Source organism: Pteropus alecto, unplaced genomic scaffold, assembly GCF_000325575.1.
Source record: "Pteropus alecto unplaced genomic scaffold, ASM32557v1 scaffold7, whole genome shotgun sequence".
Classification (NCBI taxonomy): domain Eukaryota; kingdom Metazoa; phylum Chordata; class Mammalia; order Chiroptera; family Pteropodidae; genus Pteropus; species Pteropus alecto.
The window spans coordinates 57553224-57569213 of record NW_006494614.1 but is presented as its reverse complement, the minus strand read 5'-3'; the positions used below and the strand labels follow the sequence as shown (position 1 = coordinate 57569213).

General features: G+C 33.9%; 1 protein-coding gene and 1 pseudogene across 2 annotated transcripts in view; one reads left to right on the top strand and one right to left on the bottom strand.

Moving 5' to 3' along the window:
- Positions 1-5158: 5158 nt before the first annotated feature.
- The window catches only part of LOC102895068 (putative N-acetylated-alpha-linked acidic dipeptidase), a 47740-nt gene continuing 36908 nt past the window's right edge, over positions 5159-15990 (bottom strand). Inside the window, exons 15-19 of one of the 2 annotated variants that reach the window (XM_006926706.3) lie at positions 15317-15407; positions 11767-12031; positions 11412-11493; positions 7475-7567; positions 5159-6134 (exon numbers count right to left, since the gene is read on the bottom strand). In XM_006926706.3, the coding sequence (XP_006926768.1) occupies positions 5945-6134; positions 7475-7567; positions 11412-11493; positions 11767-12031; positions 15317-15407 (721 nt within the window). In that variant the 3' untranslated portion in view covers positions 5159-5944. The remainder of the gene's footprint in view (positions 6135-7474; positions 7568-11411; positions 11494-11766; positions 12032-15316; positions 15408-15990) is intronic. The other variant, XM_015600534.2, reaches the window with a different exon arrangement.
- On the top strand, positions 10942-11068 carry LOC112475019 (annotated as a pseudogene).

Genomic DNA, 15990 nt, shown 5'->3' with positions numbered 1-15990 from the left:
CCTGTTTTGTTGGATGAGTCTTGCTAGGGGTTTATCAATTTAATTGATCTATTCAAAGAGCCAATTTTTTTATGTTATTGGTTTCATCTATTGTATTTTTTCAATTTCAGTTGTCTGCAATTATTATTATAATTTTATTTCTCATTTATTTGGCATGAAATTCCCTTTATTTATCTACCTTCTTGAGAGAAGCTTTTCTTCTTCATCTTTTTTTTTTTTAGGCGTCCAGGGGCTCTGGGCCCCCCTGAGGATGCGGCATACTCTGCGCTGGAGATTTTCCTCTTTTATAATATATTCATTTAGTGCTACGGGTTTTCCTCTAAGCGTTGTTTTAATTGCACCCCAAAAGTTTTGTTTGGATGTATACTTAACATTATTCAATTAAAAATATTTTCAGCATTTCTTTTTTTTTTTTTTTTTTAATTTTGCAGCTGCATGAGAACTACATAGAAGAATAGATGCTGAGTGCCAAAAAGAATGGATTGTACCAGGCTGAGACTTGTATGGGCTCAGTCTCTTTCTTCAACTTCCCCCTACTTTGCTCTATCACAGGTAGCCTGACGCTGCAGGCTGAGACACCCAAGCTTTTGCACAAACTGGCTTCTAGCAGGCATTTGCAGGACTGCGAGGGTGAGAGGAAGGGAGAAGTCACTATCTTCCTTCTCCCTCTCTATCTGCTGGCCCCTCTTATGTTCCCAGCCTTCCCATGATTTGATCTCTGAGGGCTGGTAGTCGCCCAACCTCTCCTGCTCTTCAGCTCTTCCTTCACCAGTATAACTAATTCCCTGAATAATATACCCTCTGTTTTAAATGCCCAGAGTGATTTCAATTTTCTTTTTAGATTCTTACAGGTCTAGCTTTCTTTTATATTTTTAGAGCCTTGAGATCAGAAGTTACAATGAGATACAGCACCATGTAACAAACTATACCTAAAAAATTAAATAAATACAGCAATCTGTTCTAAAGTAGACTAAAAGTGCTTCTGAGAGAATGTAATCTTTTCCTCTATTTTGTCAGAGATTTTGAATTATGCATAACTGAGCTGTCAATCAACAGGTTTAAAATAGAGTGTCGTTTAATGCTATATCTACAAACTAAAGGTTTTAAGGATATTTAAAGTACTGCATTCCACTACCTGTATTCCCAATTTTGAATAAATCATCCAATTTATATGAAACACTTACTTTTACCCTAGAACAGTTTCATTTTCGATGTCTTGGGTAAACCAAAATAAGATAACTGAGGCCTTTACCCCAGGAAACTTATTATATAATTAGGAAGATAGGGCAAACACAAAACAGTTTAGGAGACATGCCTAATTTATTACAAGATTTAATAAAATACCTCAATGCTTAATGACAAAATACTTAAATAAAACTTTTTACAGAAATGTAATGAGCCTCAAATGTAGTTTTAAATTTTCTAATGGCCACATGATAAAAATTAAAAAGTTAAAATAAATTTTAATTATATATTTAACCCAATAACCAAAACATTATTATTTCAACGTATAATTACTATTAAAAATATTAATGACAGATTTTACAGTCTTTACACTGTTTTTGATATTCCACATTCATTTTACATTCATAACATAGCCCAATTCAGATTAGTCACATTTCAAGTGCTCATCTGACTATCCTATTAAACAATACAGAATTAGACAAACCCCCCATGTACAGGGAGACACCTGGTTTTCAAATCCTTAGCTGACAGAACAGTTTCAAGAAGTATTAAGAAGAAATAAATAGGAACCTAACGTTCTCTAAATTCCAATAGAGGACCATTATAAATGGATTTAGAATGATAGTTTTAGAGGAAAAGTTGTCAAAGTTAGCCAGGCTGATTGCTTTGTAGGACAGGATTCGCCAGGGCTGTAACTTGGCAATGTAATGACCACTAATGAAGATCTTTTCTGAAAAATGTGGAGGAGTGAATTTTATTCTTAAGCCTTTTTGCAGAATTTCCAAAGACTAAATAATCTGCTTGACATATTGTACTACACTGTTAATGGAAGATTAGGTTATGGTAGGTATAAACACAAATTCAAGTCCTTTGATTGGATTTACATAATTGTTAATCTATTTAAGGAAACAACAAATACCTACTGGTGGTAGATAATTAGATTAGTCTGATGCCAAGATTTGATCTTACATTTTTACACCTTCGTCAGGTGACTTCATGTATGTCTTGACCCTTCATTTTACACCTAAAATATATTAACTACAATTGGTCTTCTGCATGAATCTTTTTAAAAAATAGACTTTACTTTTCAGAGCAGTTTTAGGTTCAGCAAAATTGAAGGTACAGAGATTTATCATATGCCCCCAGCCCCTCACACGCATAGCTTCCCTCATTACCAACATCCTACACCAGAGAAACAAATTGTATATTTGTTACAATTAGTAAACCTAAAATGACTCATTATTAATCACCCATAGTCCTGTACATAAACCCATAGTTTACCTTAGGGTTCACATTTTATGGGTTTGGATAATTTATAATGAAAGGTATTCACCATAATAGTATTATATTATCCTCAAAATCCTTTACATTACCCTCAAAATCCTTTGTGCTGCACCTGAATCCATTATGCAATGTATCAATCTTCTTTTTAAGTGGAGAAGGTTTTCCTTATAAGGCAATGAAAAATAAATATTTTCTGATATAAATAAAAAACTGAATTCTGTCAGAAAATTGTTCTTTAGGTTGAAGTGGTTTATAAGCACTTGTTTTATCATAAAGAGCTGTTTTTTTCTGTTTGTAAACTTTTCAAAGTTAAAAACATTTCACAAAACAAAGATCTCGAAGAACTTTGAAGATAAATTTACTGCTCAACAGCAGCATCATCTATGGGGACTGAGTTACAGGTATGAACTAAAACTAAAAATGTTGTGTATAGTTGTCAGTATTCTGAAGCACAAATTAGTTGTAGTGACTCAGAAAAATTCCCAAATCACACAGCGCAATGATTTCATAGATCAAACATTTGTAGAGGGCTAACGAACTTTTCTGAAGCATTATCTAAACCTCCTATAACTATGAAAAACAAGTAAGAAAATATTTTTGATGAAATGGGTGAGATCGTGCAGTATCTACTTGGCAGAGGGGTTCTTTCAACTCTGGGTCAATGCATTATAGAGATTAACTTTTCTCTGAACAGCTCCTCACATCTTCCTAATTTACTTATTCTATAATTCTCTTTACTCTCCATCTATGCTTGCCATTATGTGTGTGTGTGTGTGTGTGTGTGTGTGTTTCCTTCTTCTTCTGAGTAATAGATTTATTTCTAAAAGTTGTGGCTGAACTTCAAGGATAGAGGTCTTAACAGTATGCATTTTCATTCTATACTCCCTTGTGGCTTGGTTTTATGTCCTTAACATCCTTATTCTTTTTATTTCCTTTCTTTCCTAAACACATGCGTGTACACATATGCACTCTTAGCGGAGGGAGGCGAAGATTAATTATTAATATTAAACATGATTTAAAAGAACTTTTAATTTAGTTATGGTTAACACTTTGTTATATTCGTTGCTAATATTTTTCCCAGTATGTTTTCTTTCATTTATAGATCATTTATTTTCTGAGTTTTCCAACCTTTAGGTTTAGTATGTCTTAATTCATCTAGACTTATTTAACCACATCCTTATTTTCTACTGATTTTATGTATCTTTCACATTTAAACGTTTATTGCTTCTGGAATTATTTTTTGGCATTTAAATATATTTTGGATTGAATATAAACTGAATTAAATTTAAATTATCTGATTAAGATATAAATATTTTACATATAATTCTAATATATTGATTTTGGAATGAATATAAATTGAATTTAAATTTAAAATTTTCACTATTTTGCATTTGAATTTTATTTCTTTACAAATACCCCCAAATCATTTATTGAAAACCCAGAAAGATCTGATTTACTCAGGTAAATGCAGTGAACGGAATATGAATTGAAATATGAGAAATCATAGTGATAAGCCCAAATAACCGGGGGTGAAATTCCACATCTATTAATCTTTATTACCTTTCCAGTTTGTCAGTGTTTTATAAACCGTCCTATTAGATGAGTATGAGGCATACAGTACTTTCCCTGAGAGTAACTTTAATATATAGCTACTTATTTTTCTTTATATATAATTTTGACTTGCTACTTCATTATTGTAAATATATATTTATACGTAAACACTAGACATTCCATTTTTTGGTGGATATTGTCAGAAAAGAGAATATCTTGAATATTTGTACTGGGAGATGTTTATAGGAGCTAAATACAGAAAACATTCAAACGTCCACCAGCAGAAAAATGAACAATATATTGTTGTGTGCCTGTTATATCCAACTTATTACTTCCAAATTTAACTCTTCCTTGCCAGCTCTTTGTAAATGGATCTTTGTTTTAAAGATCCATATGGATCTTTAAACCTTTTAAAAGCTTTTCTTGCCAAGAGGCATGTTGTTAAACTTTGTGAGCAGAAGGCATTGGAGAGACATTTTAGCAAGGAGTTTTTGTTCCTGGTTCCCATGCGCTCACTTGGCAGACTCCTGAAGGCACATGACTTCTCCAGCCTCTGGTCCCTGTAGCATACATGGCTTCACCAGTGCCCCCATCCTGTAGTACAGGTTGCTGCTTTAGCACCAGTTTCTTGCAGTTCGAGCTGGCCAGCAGAACCAGCAGCCAGGAGCCTCTTCCAGTGCTGCCCTTGGCTGGTTGTGTAGTAGAGTGCCTCTGGCAAGACACTTCCCTATTAACAGCTTCCCACAGTAGGCTGAGTTTCTGAGGAGTTCTGGAGTATAGATTTGCATCAACTTTTGCTAAAGCAACTTCTCTGCCATTCAGTGAGGCCCATGGGATGAGGGGGACTCTGCTCTATCTCAGCCCTAGGGACAGTGAGAGTCCTTTATATAAGCCAGTCTATTCCTAAGAGTTTACTTTTTACTGGATAAGTACCTCATTGTTCCAATGCTGTTATAATCAGTCATATTAATTTCCTATTTACGTTTCTGTGTGATTTCTCTGTCTTAACTGGACCCTGACTCATAAGTGTTATACTCATGCAAATGAATGCTCTATATCAGGGAAATCTAGTGTACTACAGCCAGTGATGCATGGATCAACCTTCAAAGGGGAGTGAAAAAATCAAGTCCTAGAAAAATATACATGATATGATTTTATTTATAAAAAATTTGGAAAATACACAAAGCCAAAAAGATGTAGGGGATGTAGCCATGTGGGTTAAATTATAAATAACAAGAAAGATTAACATACAATTCAAGAAAGTGAGTTTCTCTGGCAGAAGAGGAAGGCACACTGGTTGACAGTACACGGTGGATCCAAAGACACTGTGACATTCATTTTCTCCATCTGGTTATGGGGGAGCGTTACAAATATTCATTTCTTTACTATTTTTCACTGCACATACATGTTATCGATACCCTTTGGTATAAATGAAGTATAAGTTATTACCCCTTATGGTATAGAATGACTATATTTACTAGCAGTGTGATCAGACCACTGTTGTCCAACTAGTGTGCTAAGATAGTATCCTCTCAGCCTTGGGGGCCAGGCAGAGCTAGAGGCCTCTGGCTTGGAGCAGCCCTGTGAATTCTCCTGTGTGCTTTATCACAAATTGATGTTTTCTTTGTGAGCAATGACAAGAGTACGTTTGTAAGTGCTGAATTAGACTCGGTTCCCTGACAATGCTACATACAAGTTTTAATATATTAGGCTGTTTTCCTTAATTTTAACATGTAGTTCAACTTCAGAAATAACTTTCTGTAATTATAAAATAAAAATCACCCATCTCCCTTTTTGATCCACCGAGAGAAGAGAGAATACTAAGATACATACAACTTTAATTTTTAGTTTATCAGTGCTCCCATGAAGATTCTTTCTGAGTGATAGACCATACCAATTCAAATGGATTCTCTACAGAAATGCCTTAGGCTACTTCTCTCAGCGTCCCTGCTGCAGCCTGCACTGTGAAGGCTGCAATAGAAATCTGTTTCTTCACTTCTCCCCAGGCCTTGGAAGGATCCACTTTGTTTTCAATATCTAATAGAGCATCATAAATTCCTGGGAATGACTCTCCCTTGTACTTGTTGTGGCTGCTTGGAGCATAGATGACATGCCTGTTGGTAAAAATAGTTTGCTGTTAGTTGCCCAATGATATATACAAGAGAAAAAAAGCACACTACAATTCTTGGATTGCATAATTCTAATTTTATAATTTGAATAACCCATTTTGTCAAACAAACTTTCAAGTTCAATCATCTACAAAGACTAATCATATTTCATATTAATTATACTTTGACTTTAAACAGATGCCATAAAAATGGTTCAGAGCAACAAAGCTAACAACAATAGCAGTAACAACTTGTCGCCTACTACAGATCATGCTCGGTATTAAAGAATTTACCTATAATTTTTTTTAATCCTTAAAAATAAACTCGACGGAGTTGATATTTGTATTTCAAAGAGGAAGAAATTAAGGTCTGAGAGATTAAGTGATTTACTGCTCAGTCTCAAAGCACATTGTAAGTAAGTGCTAACTTTTCACTATATCACTCTATCCCCTGAAATGTAGCAAAATTGTGATTATTCAAGACCTGTTTGTGACAAGCCAACTTACTACTTTGTTTTTACCCTCTTTGAAAAAGAAGTCATACAAACATGTTAGAATGCCTAGCTTAAAGCATGAAAAATCATTAAATACAATTCTGTAATGTTCAATCCAACATAGACAGAAGGCAATATTTCACTAAAAGAGCTATATTAGTTTCTGTTAATAGCCCTGGCAGGAAAGAACAGGTTTGAAAGTAAAGAGGTAAAGAAGGAAAGAGGCATAATCATGTCTCCGTTGTTTGAATGATACCCTTACTCCCAATTCTGATCCTTTGATAATCCCTAAAAGGAAAGATGGGGCCATTTCTTGCTAGTCAAGGACTCATTCTGTAATACTTAGTAAGACCAACTTGGGCATAGCTGATGTTTATCAGAGATAATTAAAACTAAATTAGATAAAAAAGTAAATGTCAACATTAGGAGAATGTGTAAATTATTATATTATACATGTTTATGCATAAATATATATTTATTATGTCACATGTATATGCATAAACACAAATATATTTAAAATGAGAGAGGGGCTAAAGTTATATACATTAAAACATAAAAATGATCTTATAAATAACCAATGAAACTGGGGAGATTATTATTTTCTACTTGCAACTTTTTAGGTCTTCTAAATTTCCTGGAATGAAAATATATTCTTTTATAACCAGAAACAAGAAAGATACTAAAATGAAAGTTATGTGGTTATCATATTAAATTTTATGAAGAAACAAAGTATTTATCATTTACTACATGTATTTTGAAATTTTCTACTTGCTTTCAAGAACTTAATTAATGATTTTTTTTCCACAGGGAAAAAAAAAAAATGATATAATAATGAGTCATTGTTATTCCTTACCTATAGAAAGGCCTGTCTGGTAACCCTAAAGGATCAATAAATGCTCGTTCCAGAAACATCAGTTGATCATTCATAATTCTCAATAATATTGGGCTAAAAATAGAAATATAGTTGTGACATGATGAAAATGCATGCACTACCCAGCAAAATAAAAATTTAGAACAAAACTAAACAAGGCTAATATCTTTTAAAGCTCTATATTATGCAAATTAACAATAGCATACATATTTACATTTTTAAAATCCTATAAAACACTATTCTGCTGAGACTTATACAACCACAGAACCAGTTATATGTGCCAATGGAAAAAATTAGTAATTTTAATTTATGTTGAAATAATAATCAATAAAACCTAGGTATTTAAATATAGGCAAGGCTTTTTTCATCTTAAGTATTCTATTAATGTACTCATAGAAGTAATTTCAATATTGAAATGGGATAGTTTATTAATGTTTTAGTAGGGTGCTTGGAAAACTATTTATTTTACCAAATGACAGCTAATGGTGTTGTTATTATTAAAGATAAATCCACCGTGAACACAAGAGATAGTGTTTACTTCATCCTTCAACAATATTTGAATGCCTGCTATGCATCAGACACTTCCCACTTCCACAGAGCTCACATTCCAAAGTGGTAGTGGTTGGGGGGTGTTATTATAAGAATGATTCGATATCATTGAAAATTTATCAACAAGCCTTGAACAGTTCTGAACAATGAATTCTCAAACATATTAATTATGTCATAATTTAATTAACTGTAGAAATAATCATTACAATGGAGAACAAAAATTTTTTAAATTTCTCTTAATTTTGCCATAATTTAGTTTTAATAACAATAGCTATTTACTGATTGAATCACATATGCTAATTACTGTTCTGAATGTTTATAAAATGTCATTTTTACTCTTTATAATAATCTACCAGTTAGGCAGGATAAAAGCCCTATTCCATAGATGAGATAACTAAGGCTCAGTAGTTAAATAACTTGCCTGAGTTAGTTTTAGAAAGTTTTAGAATGAATTGGGACCTCAGTCCTATTCTTTTAACTCCATTATGTAGGCGAAAGGAAAATAGAATAATTAATTTGAACTGGAAATTTTCAACATTCGTTTATTTAGCATTAAGAACTCATGTGTCGTAATAATATAAAGGTAAACTAGGCATAGTCTTTACCTAGGAGCAGCTCACATTAACAGAGAAGACAAGTGAATAAAACATAATTCTAATTAGATGCTACAGGTTTCTGAACCAAATTCATAAAACATCGCCACACACACAAGTTCATGTGGATACACCACTGCCCCCTCTGGATTTCTGATCTTGAGGCTACCTCTGAAAACCATTGAGCATTCTTTGTACAGAGAAGTTCAATCTGAAGTAACCCTCAGAGGAAATGCTCAGAGCACCAGAGTCAAATAAATGGGATCTTTTCACTGCAGAAGCACGCTGACCTCCCTAGTGAGACCTGAGGATGATAGGTCTTGGCATTGAATACTATGTGAGCATGAAGCTACCAAGTAGTCAACAATGTATCTTTTGATGGGTCAAGGGATTGATTAAAAAAAAAAAAAAACAGGATTAAAAAATTAAACAGGATTCAATGTCCAGTTTAATTTGCTTTAGCCAGCATTTACTATTATGACATGCAATGTACTACTCCATGTGTTCAGAATTTATAAACATAACATAGAGACACACAGAAGCTGTACCTGAAGTATCATTTGGAGTGGATAATACAAGTATAGAAATACTCAAGGAAGTGAAAACCGAGTGTTCTTGGAAATCATAATCCAAGCCATAAGGCAGTTTGTCAGAGGGAAAACAATAATATTTTAAGAATAGAAAAATCAGCTTCAGAGAACATACAGTGTTTGAGATCTCCTTAAAATTTATTTTTCATTGCTAATTTATTTTCCACATAAAAAATTTGGAAAGAAAAAAAAAATTGGAAGGGATTATAAAGTAAAAAAGAAAATTTCCATACTCAACCCAGGATAACAACTATTATACAAATTGGTTTACTTTCTCTCTACATTTATTCGATAAAAATGTAATCAACTATATTTACAAATTTTATGTACTTTTTGTTTACTTCACATCTTCTTATGAATATATTTCCTTTAAAATCATCAATTTTAATGCTTACAAAATGTTTAAATTGGTAGACATCTAATTTTTAAGTAATTTCTCCCCTTAGGTATTAAGATTATTTTTAATTATTTGGTGTTATAATTCACATTTTTCTGAGACTTTCTGAAAGAAAAAGATTCAAGAAACAGAAATGCTAACAGCAAAGTATGAGAACTACATGACGGCTCTTAAAACTTTAGCAAAATGTATTTATATTTTTCAAAAAGTTAATACGATTTACAATGCTATCAGAAACTCATGAGAACATCTGCTTCAGTGCATAACCTGTAGCAATGGGTGCAACCAAGATTTAAATTGTTACTAATTTGATATGAAAATAGTATAACATTATTTGCAATTCCATTTTTGAATTATAAATGAATCTGAATACTTTTTATGTCCATTTCTGTACAGGCGGTATCCTCTCTTGGATTTCATCTTTTCTATTGCCAATATTTCCAACTTTATTCTTTTGGATTTTCTTATCTATTTTCGAAAAAAATATTTTTATGATGTCTATATTACTCCTTTTCCAAAATTGCTGGAAAAGAGGTTTCCTAGTCTTTTTTTTTTTTTTTTTTTTTGGAAAGAAGCTTTAGGGAGGGCGCCGGGAGCTCTCGCTCCAGGTCGTCTTGGCACTAATGAGGAGACAGGCCATCCCTTGGTGATCTCTGAAGAGGTTTCCCAGATTTTTATCTCTGCTTTTGATGATTAATTTTCATATTACTAACCATTGCAATATCCTCAAATCTGATTGCATTGTCGTTTCCCTGTTGCTCCAAACCTGGAATTTCACTTCCTAGAAATTTCAATTTTTAGTATTCTTCTACACCCACTGCGTATGTTTGCATACAATGTTAAGTGTTAAGTGAGATCCTAAATTCACTTTTTAATCAATTGCTAAAAAAGCTTATACAAAATTATTTTTTAATACATCTTTCTTTCACCATTGATTTTTGATATCTTTCATCACAAATACATCCTTTTATAGTCTATTTTTGGACTGTCTGCTCCTATCTTTCTATGTATTCTTGCATCGATCTCCAAGGATTTGATATCTGTATCATCAAAATAGGTTTAATATACAGATGTTAATCCTCAAAATTCTACTTTTTAAAAATTTTCTTAATAAATGTCCTCACATGATTATTCTTCTATCTTAAAATTTTTTAAATTATATTTTACTTTTGTTGATTTTATACAGAATTAATTCTAAGTGCTTCATGTTTGAAAAAAAATAGCTTTACAATATTTGTTATTCTGGATAAACAGAATTTGCCAGGTGGAAGTGAAAAAGAGGAACTCCTTGTGGAGGTAATGGCATTAAGAAGAGAGAGAGTCTACAGCCATGCCACCCTGAACAAGCCCGATCCTGTCTGATCTCGGAAGCTAAGCAGGGTTGAGCCTGGTTAGTACTTGGATGGGAAGTACTAGTTAGCACTAGGAAGACCAGGTGCTGTAGGTGTTAAAAAAAAAGAGAAAGGTGTGTTCTAGGAATAGGAGAGCTTGGTTGACGTACGATGAACAGATACTGGTGGAGAAAGCTGAGGCCACACAGTGGAGGACCTTCAATGCTAAGGTGGGGATTTTGTACTAATGAATTGGTAGTAAAAAAGATGCCAGCATTTTTCAGCAACACAGCTGCCACTCAGAAACAGGTTTTTGAGAGACGTGGCAGCTCTATGTAGGATGTGTGACAGTGGAGAGACAGAAGCAGCAAAAAACCTGCCAAAGATATTTCAGCAACAAATCACTACCTCTTTTTAATTACACCTATTATATGCATAATTTATATATGTAGAACATACTTGTTTTTGTCCAAATCTTGGAGTCTCTTACTGAACTTAGAAGCAATTTCTGTAAAATTCTGCACTGCAGAAAACAGTGAATCTAAAAGAGAAATTAGGATAGAATGGCATTGTTCCATAGCTTAAACAAAAGGGACAGTACAGAAAGCTGTTCTCTGTAAATACAAGGTTCTTATATTTTGTGAAGTACAAGATAAGCATCAATGAAATGGAAAATACATTTATAAACATAAGCAAAATATTTGATCATATGGAACAATAATAAATAATAAATGAACCTAAGGTAGGTCATTTTATTTTAGAGATTAATAGAAACATACAAATAATGAATTTTAAAAGAGGAAATGCTGCATACCAAATGACACGTTGTATGTTCCCATTTCTTGTGGATGTTTCATTGAAATATTGTAGATTTTGTCAGCATACTTTCTTAAAGCTACAGCATAATCACGACAGTCAAAAGGGAGCACTATGGAATTGGCTAGTTCAAACACCATCCCTCCTCGAACCTGGGCCACAGCATGGTGATACTTAAAAACCGGATCATAAAACTTTTCCACCACTTCGTATGTTTCATAGGCAGTGTGATACAGTGGGTAGCTGTTGAATTGGTTTATTGCCTACAAAAAAAAGGGCAAATTATATTCTCTTGCAAGATAGCTTATAATAAAATGCATAGTGCCGTATTACTGAAGAGGAATTTTCCATTCAAATGGCTAACCTTGTAATCAGCTCTTTGTTCTGCTTCTGTAGACATGCTTGCCACATAGACCGAAGGGCAGGACAGGGTGAACTCAAGATCAACTGAAGACGCACCCTCCCCTTTGCTTGTTCTGTCTAGATAACAGATGTATCCCCTTTGCTTATTCTGTCTAGATAACAAATGTATTGCCTTTGCTTGTTAATCCCTGTAGTAAGGTTATCTCTGAGCTCGGGGCCCAGATCTTTAGAGCGCTAGCTCTTCTGGGACCGCCAGAGTAATAAACCTGAGTTCTCCAACTCTCCAAGTGGTGCTTGGTTTCTCGCCGGTCTGATTTTTCTGCAACATTACTATTAATATTGATGAGACTATTTTGATCAGTAATAAATAAAGGAACTACTTAAAGTCTACTTACTAAAGGATTAATATAATAGTAAAACTTGCTCAAGGTTTTTACTAATTAAAAAATATGAGTATATAACATAAATAATTTATAAAAATTAGCTTGGAAAGATCTAACAGTTTTGCCTTTAAGAATACAGAAGATGTGAAAATGTTTCTGAAACAAAGAAAAGATAGTATTGCATTTGAATAAAAATTTAAGACAAAATTGTTAGAGGTAAGTAAATAAGTATTAATCGATATCATATAGGATAATGCTGCAGATTGTTTAATGACTGAAATTCCAGGAATGAATAATTCTCTGACAAGCAATGTGCTGAAGAGTGAAGAGTTTGAGTGGGGAGGATCCAAAATCTCACTAAGGAGAGAGAAGGAGTGGTCAGACAGGTGTAAGAAACCAAGGGAAGAGGGAAGAACTTTTCGAACTATGAATTGTTGATTTTTGCCTTTTGCCCAAATTTTAGCTGCTTATTTTTTTATTGACATAAAAGAACACTTTAAATAGCAAAGTACTGAAGAGACTGAGACTCTGGAATGAGCCTGACAGAGTTTGAATCCAAGCTCAGGACTTATTACCAAATAACTTTGAGTAGTTATTAACTTGAAGGTTATTAAACCGTCTTTGCCATAGTTTTCTCATTAAGTAAAATGTAGATATTAGCATCTACTCTCATCTACCCCATCTAATCTTGCCTAACTTTCTACCTCAACGGTATTAAAGATTTCCTGTCTGGGAAGAATAATTAGCCCAAGAGAAACAACCTATAGATGCTCAATGTTGATTGCCTCCCAATGAAGCAGCTAGAAGAGGTATTCTCGATTACTCTCCTATAAAGCTTCTCATTTGTCAAGTACCACCCTTGCATACTGGGCTTTAATCAGCTTTTTAGAGTCTCACTCCTAAATAACAAAGACTACTAAAGATGACCACGCATTTAAAGGAACCCGTTAACTTGCAAGATATAGATCAAGCACACAAACTAAAAATAAAATCAACTCAGAGTAAAGAGGTATTGCAGGGAATGAAGGGACACTTAATGAAAAAGACTTTAATAAAAAATGAATGAGAGTTGAGAAAAGACAAAGGTAGAAACAAAAAAGATAATACCAAAAACCTCCCAAAACATCAAAAAAAAAAAAAAAATCCTAAATACTACTAATAATAGTTCAAAAAGGAAAAAGGGAAGAAATGAAAAAACATTTCCTCCTACTGCAAGACAGGTTTCCAGACTAAAGGGCCCACTTTGTGCCCCATCCAGTGTATGAAAAAAATGGCATAACCAAGGCACATGTGTACACCTAGGACAACTGAGTCATAAAGAAAAGAAACTAAAAAGCCTTCCATTAAAAAAAAAAAAAATCAGGGACAAAGGAACTGGGATTAAATGGCACCAACCTTCTCAATAGCAATCCTGAAGGCTGGAAAACAATTGGTCATGAGCTCAAAATTCTGAGGGTACAGGATTTTCAACCAAAAGTTTTGTGCCCAAATGATCAATGAATTGTATGTAGTATAAATGGTATTTTCAGATAATCAAGGTCTTCAGCTTTCATACACCCTTTTCAATTAGTTCCTAAAAGATATTTCCCCCCCCCAAAAGTAGGGAGTAAACAAGAAAAAGGAAGGCACAAAATCCAGGAAATGGAAGAACCAGAACAAGAGAGAAACGAAGGTACTCTGGGATTTCTCAGTGAAAAAATTTCTCAGGCAAGAGTTGAGCTGCTGGCAGAGAGAACAACCAGAGAATCCAGAGGAGCTGAAAAAGAGCCTTGTGAGGGAAAATGAAATCTGCCAGATCACCCCCAGTGTGTCTGAATGGACTAAGAGTTTGTGGTAAATTAGTTATGGATTCACGGAAGAAAATAACAGGTACTGTAATCAACACGTGTAGTGCAGCTCTACACTGAGAAAATGCGACGGGGGTAAGTATTTGGGCATTGACAGAAGAAGCAATATAAGAGAACTAAATATCAGTCTTCCTTAGTAAGAAGTAAATGGATAATACATAAAATTAATTACTAAGAAAACAGCAGCATAAGCATATTATTTATAAACATGCAGATAGCTATCAGGCTCTCGAACCACCCTTCTCTTGCTCAGGCCTGCTTCCACGTCGGGAAGTGTTCCGTTGCTTTACTTTCCCTTCCAATAACGCTATAGAAGAAACCAATGAAAAAGCTGAAAGAATTTTATTCTGCTGAACAGAATCAAAGGTGGGACAAGCGTGAAAGTGGGATAAGGGGCCACCGTTTTTCATTATAAACTCTTCTAGTTCTATAGGACATTTTATGAACTACATACCTGTTACTTTGATAAAAGTGAAAACCATATAATTATCATTATCATCATCAGCAACAATAGGAAAAGAATCATCATGACTTGTATATGTGTTCATTATTTATTATGCCATTTGTTATTATAACTTTTATGTTTAATGACTGGAGATATAATCAGATAAAAATCCAAATATTGGCAGGTCTCAATAATGATTAATTTTCAATGACAATGGGTAAACAAGAGTCAAAGACAATTTCTACATTTTTAGTTTAAATAACTGGGTGAAAGCAATACTAACCAGTTAAACAGAATATATGAGAGTACATGGAAGTTCAAGTTACAAGGCTCAGATTACCAGATGCAGGAAACTATACCTTATATAGTAGAAGCACATTCTCAACCACTGAGACTTCTCTCTTCTGATTCAAATTCCTCTAGTGCTTAAGCCACATTTTTTGATTCAAACTTATTTGTTTAGCTAAAATATATCTTAAATAATCTTGAAGTACTTCTCAATAGACTTACCCAGTTTTTAGTATATCGTGCTCTGCCTGAAGCAATTCCAAGTCTTTGGAAGAACACCTCGAAATCATTGCCAGATCCTAACTTGCTAATCCTTTTAGGAATAAAATTCAAGTTCATTTGAGTAACTTCTCCATCAAGTACAGATTAAAAGATTAACTAAATTAAGCTCCATTCCCATGATTATGAATATAATTTTTAGATGTATCACCTTAGACAAGCAACAACAAAAAAATGAGACATCAGTTCTGATCACAAAATATCTTCTAATAGACTATCTGTGTATGGTGACTATTGTTCCTTTGGGTTCCTGGACCCAGTTCCAAGTTGTGGAATTGAGGGGTTCCCAACAACAAGCAATTCTCTGGGAAACCAGCTGAGCATCCTACAATTCAACTTAATTCTGGAAACAACATCAGATCCCACAGGTTAAGGGCTCAGTCCCACAAGACTGCCTTCCCCACAACCACCACTTCAGAAGCCAATTGCAAGTCATGCTGTTACCCGTGCTTCTCACTGACCAGCTACAGATTGGAGGTTCCCAGAACACCCTCCTTGAGTTAATCAGCTAGAGTGGCTCACAGAACTCAGAGAAACATTTATTTACTAGGTCACTGGTTTATTATAAAAGGATATAACTCAAGAGATTGCCAGAGGAAAGAGGTGATGAGGCTAGG